This window comes from Parasteatoda tepidariorum, chromosome 5 (genome assembly GCF_982258835.1).
Source record: "Parasteatoda tepidariorum strain Cologne lab strain chromosome 5, Ptep-v5.0, whole genome shotgun sequence".
Lineage (NCBI taxonomy): Eukaryota > Metazoa > Arthropoda > Arachnida > Araneae > Theridiidae > Parasteatoda > Parasteatoda tepidariorum.
This window is the reverse complement of record NC_141759.1, coordinates 53679774-53693634: the sequence shown is the minus strand read 5'-3', so window position 1 is coordinate 53693634 and position 13861 is coordinate 53679774. Positions and strand designations below refer to the sequence as shown.

Genomic DNA, 13861 nt, shown 5'->3' with positions numbered 1-13861 from the left:
TTTTGATTAATACAGTAGGATGTATCCATTTATTATAATCCATATTTAATGAGATTTCAGGTTTGCCTAAGTATATGTAATGTTTTGCGTAGTATAATGTTATAAATATATTAATATATGCTCTTTTATCTTTTTTTTTGAAAGCATGGAATAGTATCAGAAATAATGAAAAACTATTTAAAAATGCACATTTCACTATTAGTTGTTTAGAGGTATTTTGGTATATAATTGTTGTAAAATATGTTTCAGTGTCATTTAGAAATACAGTACAGAACCTCTTATCCAGAAAACCGGAACGAAATTCGATAAATTTTCCCGACATTTTTAAAAAAGAATTTTTTTTCCTCATAAGATTTTAGGATTTTTCTTTCTTTTTTAAAAGATGTTTACCTTACCATCATTTTAGAAATAATCATTAGTGTATTACTTTACCGTTTTTTCTTCTTTTTAAGATTATTTCTAAAAAGTTTTTTTTTAGTTGGGTTTGACAATAAAATAACGGCTTTTTGTAGCGATTCAAAAAACCGAAAAATCAGTTATTTGGAATAGCGATGGTCCCAATCGTTCTGGATAATCGGTTCCCTACTGTAGTTGAATCATTTTTCAGAGATACTTATCAGCAATTATTTTATACTAATCGTAATTTTACACAGATATTTAATTTTCAGCCAACTGCTAAAATACCTGGAACTTCTCGTTTAAGTACTTCTCGAGGAGGAACTACAGGAGTAAGAAGTTATTTTTCTATATTTCAAGCACTTGATATAATAGATTTGTCTTATTTTTGTTTAAATGAAGTTTGCCAAGAGATTATTAATTAAATAATTTGAAAATATTTTTGGTGAAATAAAAAACATGTTGTCTGTGAGTTTTTAAATCTGAACCCACGTCTCAAAATGTGTGTTTAAGGAAATGGGCATAGCATTTGATTCTGTTTTCTGAACTTCTTTTTATTGTTCTTTTTTTAATGAATTGTTATGGGAGATTGTCCTTTGCAAAAATCATTGCTAAATTTTATTAAATTAGCCTGTATTTGAAAAGACTTTAAAGGTCAACAGTTGTTTTTACAAGATTGCTACAGTTGCTGTAAATTTATAATAGTGTAGATAAATTTACGTTGTAAGAATTTAGAGTTTAAAAACCTACTCTATCATTTAGAGTTCTGAATAAGTAAATATTGCCTGAAAAGCTACATCTGTAATATATACCTAGCCACCCGAAGTCTGAGACTTTGACCTGTTATTATAATGCTTAGTGATTAAATAAATAAGGAAAAGTAAGCGTCTAATCCTTCATTTAGTTGTTACATTTGGTTTGAAAACTAAAAAGGCACATTGCTTCGTCCATTTTTGTAAACACGTATTTTGAGTGGTGTCCATTTTCTTAAACAGGTATTTTCAGCTGTATCCATTATTGTAAACGTGCTATTTGAGCTGTATCTAGATTTAAAAATTCACTGCCTGTATATATTTTATTTGAGACTTGTTTTTACTATATTTTTATTCAGTATTTTGATTTTCTTAATCAAACTAATTTTTTTTTTAAATATGAAAGGAATTTATGTAACATTGTTTATTTATAATGGTACTGGTTTAATCCCATCTCATTTCTGAGCATTGCAGATTTAAATTAAAATTTGTTGTTTTTTCTCGTTGGCCATTTCATTGACAAATTTAAACAGTTAGAAAGCTATGTCTAAAATATATTTCACACTAAACAGGAATTTAGCTTTATCTTAACAAAATTAATAAAATTCAATCAAAGTTATTTATTTGCTTTAATATTTATAATTTTTGAAATATTTGCTTTTAATTACCACATGAATATCTTAATGCAGCATATGTTTTTTGTCAAACAACAATTTTTAGTAAAATTTCTGGGTGAAATGAAATAGAAAAAGGTTTGACATCTGAGATTCACAAATATTCTATTATTTGATTCACAACTTTTAGATTTGTAGGAGACCTTCATGCCTTTCTCACGATAAGTAAAAATTAATTGCTTCATGAAAATACCCAGGGTTTGCAATAAGCATTCACCACCTTGCCAAATGCGATAAAATCATAAATTTGGTGAATAAAATTATGTTTTGGTGAATTATTTTTTCCACTGGAAAGATAAATATATATTTAACTAGATCCTCAATATTATGTCAAAATGAATTTTTCTAAACAGATCAGTATTTTTATTCAATTACAGTAATTTTTGGTAGTTGTGCCACATAACTAATTAGAATTGTGTCCAAATAATGTAAACCTGAAACAAACTACCGTAAAATAGATTTCTATGGGGGGGAAATTAATCTTAAAATTTTTTTAAGATTTACATTTGGTGAAGACTTTCAAAACTTGGTGAATACTTTTGATATTTTGCTAATTTACTGGCTAATAATTCGAAATCCTTAGTGCTGGCCCTGAATACCTATTATAAGCTGGTTTGTTTAAAAAGTTCACCCCTTTAGAAAGCAGCTGATATGACTAAATGTACTTTACTGTAAGTTCTCAGCCACCCTCAAAGACATTCTAACTACAGATTGTTAATAGCAATGCATTAATACTTGGCATATTTAGCTTGTATTTAAAATATTTAACAACATTATAGAATATGGTATAATAGTTATATGCATAAAAATGGTGTATTTTCTTAGGTAATTGATTTCATATAAAATTGCTAATTTTTGGAAATATAAAATTTAACTTATTCAAAGCTAATTTTTAAAGTGCTTTCTTTATTTTTTTATTCCCAAGTTTTTTGGTCAGATTGATAAAAAATGTGAAAGATTTACTACAAAGAGTAAATGTATGCATTTTGAATACATAAATTTTTGTAGTATTTAAACCTTTTTTTTATTTTTATTTTAGGATTTTTAAAAAATAAAGCACTCTGATGCTAGTTTTTGAAAAGAAAAAAAGTTTATTGGATCAGATCAAGACATTGTGTCCTTTTTTAGAAAAGCCATAATTAAAAACTCATTTTTTTTGCTAATTCTTGTGTTTGTTACTTTTATGCTGAATAGCATGATGAAAACTTCCATGTTATTGTCCATCATGTTTTCATCTAAATTTTGCAATGAATTGTTTCTCTGTTGCTCTATCACTTATTTTTGACTTTTAATTTTCACTTTGCCGGATGTATTACTAATTCAAATGAAATTTTTTTAAGAGTTTTATTTTTTCTTTAGTGGGGAAGAAATGTTCCATCCTCATCTGGGCTGTCCACAAACAGCTCTCAAGAAGGCCTTACTCGTCCAATGACTGCTGTAAGAGGTGCTGGATTTACATCTTCTGGAACCAGAGGTAATTGCTGCTAATTAAAATCTTAGCGTGACTATAAATACAATTTTATTACTCTGTGAACATAGTTTATTTTTATATTAAAAGAAAGAAGTAATATATGAAATAAAATTAATATTTGTTGGTTTGTTATTATTCAAAACATAAAAAACCTTCAATATTTCTATATTCATTATAATTGTTAATGGTTATGATATGTTGATCCTGGAGCAGGATTTTTTAAAGTTTTGTGCATTTCAAAACTCTGCTAATCCTTTTGAACAATAAAACTTTTTTATCGCATTGATAGTTAGATTCCTTCATTGTTAATTAGATTCATTTTTTTACATTGATAGTTTGGTTTATTGCATTGATAGTTAGATTCATCATTTTATATTGATTTACATTGTCCCTATAGAAACCCCTGTACCGACCTGTAACACCATGGAAAAAATGCAAAATTTATCTGCTGAGTATACAATTAGGTATTTGTATTTACTAATTTATGTCTGCAAGTCAAAAATTAATATGCATCTCTCTTCTGTGCCCCACTAATTCTGCTACCAAGAACATAGGAATCTTGGATTTTAAAGTTGCATAAGTATTAATAAGATTTCACCTTCTAAAGTATTTATATATCAGCAAAAAGTTTTTAAACTTCCATGGCAATGTATGCCCATGGCTTTAAATACTCTGTTGAAAATAATGCAGAGTTGAGAACTTAATGTATTCATGACTAGGCACTAAAAAGTTTGACTGACTGAAAAAAAAATTCGCAAATTGCTATTTTAAGACTTCAATGTAATAAAAAAGTAAATATATCTTTTAACTTTATGGAAAAGTAACTCTTACTTTTTAGAAGCATCTTGTTGAGGGTTAATGTTACCTTAAATGAATGTGGTTTGGAATATTTTATAATATTATTGAAGATACATATATAAATACAGGAAATTTTGTTTTTTTTCATATAAAAAGATTATCTTTTTTTGAATTTAGCTGTTGAATATTTTTAATAAGCTGATTTAGTTTCTGTAATTTTTTAAAAGCTATTAAAATTTTTAAGTATTTATGTTATGAATTAAATTATTGATAAAGTTACAATTATATTATTTCTATTACATGAATATATTTAAAAAAGTTTTAATTAAGTATCTTATTAAAAAAAATATATGTATTTATTATTTTATAGCTCCCTCTGGTATTTTTGATCCTTTAAATCAAGCAAAATCAACTGTTTCACCTTTACTCATTAAAGACGAGAACAGGTATACAAAATATTGCTAGAAATGTTCAAGTCTGTATTTTAATTGTATGAAGATATTTTAAACAAAAAAAAGAAGTCACCTACTTTTAAAAGACTTGCATTGCACTTAATTTATTATTTTGTGATTATTTGATTTTAAAAATTAGAATTTTTTGTACCTTAACCTAACTGTAATTTCAGTTGTAGTTAAGGTATCTAATTCTTATTTAACTTAAATAGTATTCATAATATACATATATATTTTTAAGATAAAATCTCGAGCAACTTTTAAGATCTTGATCCATCAGATATTCTTATACCTTCCCTTTCTTAACCAATCCATCTATATTGTTTCAATGACTCAACAACTTTTCCACGCCATTTAACTTGTCATTTGTTTAAAATTGTTCATTCTTAGAGGTTACCTCCATTCACTTTAAAATGTTATCGTAGGTATGAGCTTTCGCAAGGGATTTTAATTTTAGTCCGTGTAATTTTCATGGTGCAGAAATGCCACTTTTGTCGGTGTCATGAAACCCGGATCGATGAATAAACTTTAGAGTCAATAAAAAATTACCTTTACTTATATAATTATGTGTAAAAACAAATTTACCAATTATGATAGATAGAACTATTTTAAATAAATAAACAATTATGCATTTTAACTATAAGTTAGCATTTAATTTTGTATTATAAAAATTAGTTAGATTTAAAACTTATTTGTTTGAGATGCTTAGTTTTTTCTAAAATAACTTCTTTTTTCTTATTTAACTTTTATTTCTAAAAATAAATCATTGATGGCATCGTCTTTAGTGCACTCTGACTGCAACATGAGGTTGTGAATCCCTTTGTTCATTAGTCTTTGGATCATTGGTTGTGGATTATCAAAAAGAGCTCTCTAAATGAGAGTCCTGCGCAGATATTTTGAATGCATTTTAATCTACTTAATTGTTTTGTTAGCGTTTTTCGTTTTGAATTTTTTTTGTGTTTCCTTAATTAACCTTTTCCTCATTTCGTGCGAAAGATTACCTGGTCAATGGGAGAGGTTTTGATGGTCATTTCTTAAGATTTTCTTCAATACAAAGTCTATGGAAAAAGCTCTGGACCTCCGAAAAGTGGTCGTAAATAAAAGAGGTCGTTACATAGAGGTGATCTGTCCTGGAGGTTTCACTGTATATATGTAAAATGTAGCAGTCGGACTGAGCAGGAAAACAGACACAGGATTTTAATGAAAGCAAAATAATTTTATTTGATCATTTTCAAATGGATGACGAGCAAAAAGTGAAATTTACCCCATCGACGATTAGTCTTTCTGGTAGGGAAAATCTTGCAAAAAATCCGAAAATGTCTCTATTTAGGGAAAAGAAGGAAATCTTAGAAATTACTATTGGCTTATGAAATAGGTCACGCTATTCCCACAAAGAGAAAAGGAAAAAATGTCTTTACTTTTCATTATGCATACTTGAGCCAAAAATAGATTTAAGAACAGGATGTGGCTTTTTAAAAGTATGAGAAAGTGTTTCGATTGGAATAATTAATTAGGATTTGTTTTATAGAAAAGAAATAACATAAAAAGATTAATATAAGCTTTTTATGTTACATTGTACCAAAGAATTGTTTACGGTATGTAACTAAAAAATGTTTTTTAAATAGTAAAAAATCATACTTTTCTTATATAGGTGTGCAAAACAATATTATCTTTGTTTTCTTTGCAAATGACTGAACTAAAGTAAGATTAATTTGTTAATATTTGGGGTTTAACCTTTGAAATTAGTTTTCAAAGAAGTGAATGGGTCGCATTTCTAATATAAACAGACACTTCAATCTTCTCTTACATCTGTCTTTAAAGAAAAATAATAATATCAGCCATTAAATTATTAGTATTAATCTAGAAAACTGCATCTTGAATTCTTAAGCAATGTTGCATTTGTAAATAAAAGGTCTTTGCTTTTTTTTTCTATTGTAAAAACAAAACAAAAAACTTACATATATTTTCTCTACAATTTTATTGTTTTAAAATTTTAGCATTATCTTTTTTAAATTGCTATACTTCTGTATTTGATACCATTTTGAATCTTTGTAAATATGATTTGGTTATGGTTTTAGCCCTGAAGAAAGATTAAAGCAACTTGAAAAGAAGGTTTTGGAGCTCCTCGAAGAAAGCTGTATATCAGCTGATTCTGGAGAATTGAAATTGGTACTCGTTATTTTTTTTAATTTGAAACCATGATTTTTAATGTTTATTTTTATTGAATTCACTGAAAAAATATTTGCAAAAACATAGTAATGTAAAATTAGATGTGTCATTTTATTTTTAATAATATTTGAAATATATAATTGAAAATATACTTGAATTACAATAGATCCACTATAATTTGAGGTGGACGGGCCAAGCCTATCTCAAACTTTCGAAAGTCATAGTCATAGTAATTGTTGTAAAACCAGTCGTAGTAATCGTTACACGTGTTGTGTCTGGTTGTGTTGTGAGTTGGTCATTATTTGAGAGCATGACTGATTTTTTTTTCACTATCTCAGATTTTTGGGAATTCTAATTATTCAGACTCTGCTGTGTTAGGAAATTTGATATTATCTATGGAAATCAAGGAGTGTTTTACTTAAATTTTGCTTTTTTGTTATAAATTTTGAGAAAACCTGAAAAAAACATCCATCAGCAAACCTAAAAAAAGTCTCTTATAAATAGCCTATGAAAAAATCGTAAAACCAGTCGTAGTAATTGTTACATGTGTTCTGTCTGCATGGTCATTATTTGGGAGCATGACTGATTTTTTTTTCACTTGCTTGGAATTTAGGAAATTAGGAATTAAAACTATTCAGACTCTGCTGTGTTAGGAAATTTGATACTAACAGTTGAAATCAAGGAATGTATATCAGGAATATTTTACGTAATTTTTGCTTTTTTTGTTATAATTTTTGAGAAAACCTGAAAAAAAACATCCATCAGCAAATCTGAAAAAAGTCTCTCCTTGTAATTGATGATAACAATAAATAGCCAATGAAGTTTTAAGTAAATAATAATTATATTTTAGTATTTTTTTTGCAAATATTTTGCTCTAGTGTGTTAAAAATAGTTTTATTTTAAGTCGAACCACACTGAATTAGAGCTGAAATTTTTTTTTAGCAATTTATTGTTTTAAACTGTTTCCTAAATTTGCATTTTAACTCTCAACAGAACCAATGCCGCCATATAAACGGCATGGCACTTTTACTTATTCTGTTAAAATGCGAGTAATATGGCAACAGATCATTTTATAATTGTCATAGTTACAAATAATTTTATGATAAATTTATAATCAAAATTATCATTAATTTAATAAAATTATTTCTGATAGAATGTAAACTTGAAATACTTTTGGATTATTGATGGTCTGGAACTATTCAATTTAAAAGAAGAAGAAAATTCTGTTGAAAAATTATTAAATTACGAAAGAATATAATCTAGAATTTTGTAGAAATTATTGTGTTATACCTAAACTAAACTAAACTCAGTGACTCAGCATCCCATAGAACCCATTATATATTGAAAATTATAATTATTTTAAGCAAGGTGAATATTGTTAAGTGCAGGTGTATGCTTTAATATAAACTTTTTTTGTTATTAAATAAATTGTCACACCATATATGATGTTAATGTAGATGAAGTTGAGCACAGATTTTACTGACCCATTTTTCTCTAAGCACAAAAAGTATGTAGTTTTTGAAGAACCTCTTTTCAAAATTATATTTTTTATATTCATATGAAAGAATTCTAAGAATTTTTCTTTTAAAAAATTAATTTTAAAACACTGCATTTTTTGTAAGAAGTTTTCACTGGGGAAAAATATCCCTGTCTTTGCTCTCTTTACTGCAACTTTGACTACACATATTCATTTAATTTGAAATGCATATGTGTAGTCGAAGATTGTAATGGTGTATCAGAGGTATACTGATTGTAAGGTTTGCCACCACTAGATGGCGCTGCGAGATATGAACAAAACTTAAGAATTAATTAAAAAAGAAGCTCTCTTCTATTAGTGTGGTGTAAAAAGGATTAGTATGTGGGAGGAAGGAGCGAAGCGCTTTTTGATTATGTGATTCGTAATAATTTTTTATATACTTAATTTTATGTTTGTGATGTGGCATAGTATGTGTTTAAATAAATTTGTTTTATGCCAAGAAAGGTTTAGTGTGAAAATCATTTCACATTATGAAAATTTGAAAAAGAACCTGCAAGTTTTAGTGGCGTAGTCGTGCAAGGATGGAATTCTAGATGAAATTAGCTAATTAATTAGCAATTAGCTGAAACCGAAATATGGTTTCCAATGAAGGAAATGAAGGATTCCATTAGAAACCAGGTAAGAGGAGTCCACACTCACTAGTAAAATTTTAGTTAAATTTAAAATAATGGTAAGAGTGCATTATTATTAGCCTTGATTACTTTTGGAACTGTGAATAATTGGTATTAATTGTATGAAAATAATAAGTTACAGTTTAACTTATTGGGTTGATTCATCAGAATCGTATTAAATATTCGTTGTAGAAGGAATAATTTTGGTTTTCTGCCATAGAAAACATATTTTCATTTAGGTTTTCTGCCATAGAAAACATATTTTCATTTAGGTTTTCTGCCATAGAAAACGCATTTTTGTTTTGGTTGAAGAAAGAACGCTTTGTTCTAAATATATCATTGTTTCCAAAAGTTTTCAAAGGAGTATTTATGTTTCATCGAAAATATAAAGAATTTAATATTTAGTTCATAGTTTCTTTGACATCAGTTCAATTTATGTGGTGGAACTTTTGTTTTCAAAACAAAACAAAAAGAATAGATGCGTCAATCCAAGACGATAAGTAGTTTTTATATTTAGTTTACTAAATATAAATTTGATCAATCCTGATCATAAATAAATATAGATTTTAACCATCCCGGTTAAAACGTTTAATATTATCGTTCGTTCAGAGACCGTCCTGGTCATTTCAAAACCTTTTGATCAACCTGATCACTTTATTGTGTTTTAATGTGTAAAGATTATCCTAATCTTAAGAAAACTTATTTTTTAATCAACGAAAATATATATTTACTGTGTTTATATCTGTATAAAAGCATAAAGTTGCAGTTTATTCTAAAATCTATTGCTTTTTAAAGATTTAAAAAAAAAAGAAAGTTAAGCATACAAAGTGAAACTTATTTTCCGAAAGCGGAAGTAATGGATTAATTCGTTTCTTAGTTGAAGAAATGTTTATACTTTATAAGAGTTATTTATGACTTTGGAATTAGTAATTCTGAAATATTGTATAACTGCTTTTAATGATGGTAGATGTTTAAATGAAATCTTCTCCTTATGGTTTATTGAATATTAAATTATATATCAGTAAAGTTTATATGTTTTCTGATTTGATATTTGGCATTCTGTTTTATGATTAATGGAAAAAAAAGGAAGTCTAGTAAGTGAAATGCTGTTTTGTTTTGGTGAATTCTTATTCATTCTTTAAAAAAAAAAGGAAAGTGATGACTCTGAAAAAGAATAATAAATATACGATTGAATGTTTATATTTAAAGTGATAGATTTTATTAGTTTGTTTTGAAAAGTAATTTGTGGTGATTAAGAGAAATATTTTGTCAAAAGTATTCACTTCATTCTGTTATTGATATAAGATATACATTTATTCTGTTGCTAGAAATATTATCTAGTGATTTATTACTATTACTGTGTTCTTGAGGTCTAATGCTTTTTGATTTTTTTTATGTTCTCATCAGTGATTTTGAATTGATTTTAAGAAGTAGTTTGCTATTATTTTACAAAGTGCTTTGGTATTATTTTAACTTAAGAAGGTTGCGTTTTAATAAAATTTTGATTTATGTTTCGAGAATTTTGTAGTTCTGTTTTAGGATTGCATTTTAATAAGTTGTTTGTTTTAAGTAGAATTCTAATTTAAAAAGACCTTTTTTTTATTGCATTTGAAGAGATTTTTTTTTGTGTGATATTACGTGTATACATTACAATAGGATATTACTAATTTTTTTTTATTATAATAGCATATGGCTGAATTTAAATTTAATCAGATATATGTAAAAAAAAAAGTTTAAAATATTTTATTATTTTTCTTTTACATATCAAACTTTTAGATTTTTTTTGAACCAAGGTAAAGTAATTAGTTTAAGTTAATTATAATAAGGTGCGAGATGGCGTTTTTAGGAAAAGGCTTAAAAATAGACTTGCAATTCATGGCAATAGAAATGGGGGTTGAAAATGTTACTAATCTAAGAGTGTTTGAGTTGAAAGAGCTCATCTTGAAGAATGAAAATTTCGATGAAGATTTTTGTAAAGAACTGTTGAACACTATTATAGACGATCGTAAAGGAAAAGAAGCACTCGAAGTAAATGAACGCATAAGAAAAGAAGAACTTGAAATTGAAAAACGTAAAAGAAAAGAAGAATTTGAAATGGCGGAACGAAAGAGGCAAGATGAAGTTGAAGAAAAGAAAAGGAAGGATGAAATGGAATTCGAGCTTCGGAAGAAACAAATCGAGATGAAAACAGGAGATGAAAATGAGGTGAAAGAATCTGGACAATTCAAGATTGATTTACATAAGTTAATTCCAAAATTTGATTCAAAAAATGATGATATCAGTTTATTCTTAGTTTCGTTCGAACGTCAAGCAAAAATCTTAAATTTACCGAAGGAATGCTGGGTGACGCATCTTATGAGTATTATACCGTCAGATATCGTATGCCTTATTGCTCGTGAACCAGAAAAAGATGCGGCTGATTATGAATATGTGAAAAAATTATTACTTCAAAGATTTAAAATGAGCCCTGAAAAATTTCGCCAAATGTTTGTCACACATCAAAAGAACCCCGAAGGAACCTGGAAAGATTTCTTTTATGAAATTAGAAATTTTTGCGAGGAATGGCTTAATGGGTTAAATATTCAAACCTTTGATGAACTTAAAGATCTTCTCATAACGGACCAAATGAAAAAGAAGGTGCCCACCGAGATACGTGAACATTTCATAGATGACTGGTCTAAAATAAAAACTCCAAAGGTGCTTGTGGAAAAACTTGATGAATATGAGGACATTCATCGGAAAACCAAGAAACCAGCTGTGCCATTGAACAGTAAAGAGAAATCTTTTCACAGGACCTTTCCTTCGAATAAATGGAATCAACCACGCCATAAAGAAGAAATGAATATAGGAAATAAAGATAAAGTGACAAGTCACAAATACAATAATTTTTATTCTAATAACAGCCATGAAACTCAATATAATCGAACACGGGTTGTACCTACATGTTTTGCTTGTGGCAAGGAAGGTCATTATTCGAGAGAATGCAGGGATAGGAACATAAGTAAACAGAATTTTCAAAGAAACAAACCTCTACCAGTCAAAGCCCAAAGTAATGCAGTGCAGGCTGAGGATAATACGAAAAATATTATGACAGTACAGATGTCTACTCCCAAATCCACCTGTAACTTCTTAGCACAGAATATTGATGAATTGAAGACTGTAAAAGTCAAATGTGGTGATGTTGTCTTCAAAGGAACTGTAGACTCTGGAGCACAAATCTCTGTTGTGCGAGCGGACTTAGTAAAAGACATTGAAAGTGCTGGAGAAGGACAAATCCAATTAGTATCAGCCTTTGGTGATAGTGAAATTGTTCCCTTGAGAATATTCAATATAAAAATGGATGATGGATGGCATGATTCAGTACCAATTACATTTGCTGTTTCCAAGAAGCTGGTGAATGATATGCTAATTTGTCAAACTGCATATGAGGCTCTCCTAGAACATGTACAGTTATACAGTGTTAATGCAAGACAAGTCATTAATGATGAATCCCAAATAATCAAAGTCGCAAATGTCGAGACCAATGAAGATCAAACACCTGAATCCTGTTCAGAAAGAGAGTTATTTGCAGAACCGGTCAACCTAGAAAATGAAGTTGATTCTCATCTTGATAGTGAGACGAGAAAGGAATTTATCAAACTTCAGAAAGAGGACGTAACGTTACAAGATGCATGGGAAAAAGCAACTAAGAAGGAAAGATCGTTCGAAATAGAAGATTGTCTGCTGATGCATAATGATGTTGTTTGTGGGGAGAAGGTAAAACAAGTTGTTCTGCCTAATTGCAAAAGAAAGGAAGTTTTACAGATGGCTCATGAAATTCCTTTAGCTGGACACTTGGGAGAACAGAAAACTAAGCAACGCATTAAATATTCATTTTTCTGGCCTTCAATAAAAAGTGACGTGAAAACATTTTGTGAAGCATGCAAGCCATGTCAGTTACGAAGAACTACAACATATAGAGATAGAATTCCTATACAGCCAATTGTAAGGCCTAATAATCCATTTGAGGTTTGGAGCGTGGATTGTATTGGACCTTTAGAGCCCCGATCTAAAAGAGGACACTCGTACATCATATGCGCTATTGATTTGTGTTCAAGGTGGGCGGAAGCCATACCGGTCAAACATATTACTGCAAAGAATACTTGCGATGTGCTGATGAAGATTCTCTGTCAGACTGGTTTCCCCAAGACTATATGTACGGACCAAGGTACAAATTTTACAGCACAGTTAACTCAAGCTTTTCATGACATACTGGGAGTCTCTCCTAGATTTTCCACTCCGGGTCATCCTGAGAGTATGGGAGCAGTTGAAAGATGGAACAGAACTTTGAAAAACATGTTGAACAAAAACATCCAAGAACATGGGAATGAATGGGACGCTCACCTTCCTTATTTACTTTTTGCATATAGGGAAATACCTCATGCAATCACTGGAGTGTCACCATATCAATTGGTTTATGGAAGATTACCAACTGGACCATTAGCCATTTTGAAAGAATTTTGGACTGGTGAAAGAGGAATTCCAACTAATGCTGCTCGTCCTGTTGAAGATTACTTGAAACAATTGCAACAGAAACTGCAAGATGCCCACTTAATAGCATCTGAAAATAGTTCTAAAAATCAGGAACGTATGATTTCACACTACAATATGAGATCCCGAGAAAAGAGTTTTTCTGTTGGCGATGAAGTGCTGACTCTTATGCCTTCCTCAACTCATAAATTGCTTAATACCTGGATAGGACCAGCCGAAGTAGTAAAGCTCACTAGACCCCACTCCTGTTTAGTAGAAATGGAGGATGGTAGTACAAGAGAATTACATGTAAATAAATTGAGACCTTATATAGCTAGAGTTGAACAAGTTGGAATTATATTTGATCAAGATAGTGATTTTGGGGAATTGTATTATGCTCCAACGGACAAAGAAGCCACATGGAATAAAAATAATGACATTGAATTAAAACGAATGACTAATACCTTGAATGGCCAACAGGAATACCAGTTG

The 13861-nt window shown here is 29.0% G+C and overlaps 1 protein-coding gene across 1 annotated transcript in view; it reads left to right on the top strand.

Annotated features, from left to right (window-relative positions):
- nompB (intraflagellar transport protein 88-like protein nompB) overlaps nt 1-13861 on the top strand; it is a 55433-nt gene that overhangs the window by 3541 nt on the left and 38031 nt on the right. Inside the window, exons 3-6 of the mRNA XM_043050163.3 lie at nt 669-728; nt 3182-3296; nt 4462-4537; nt 6622-6712. Coding sequence (XP_042906097.2) covers nt 669-728; nt 3182-3296; nt 4462-4537; nt 6622-6712 — 342 coding nt within the window. The remainder of the gene's footprint in view (nt 1-668; nt 729-3181; nt 3297-4461; nt 4538-6621; nt 6713-13861) is intronic.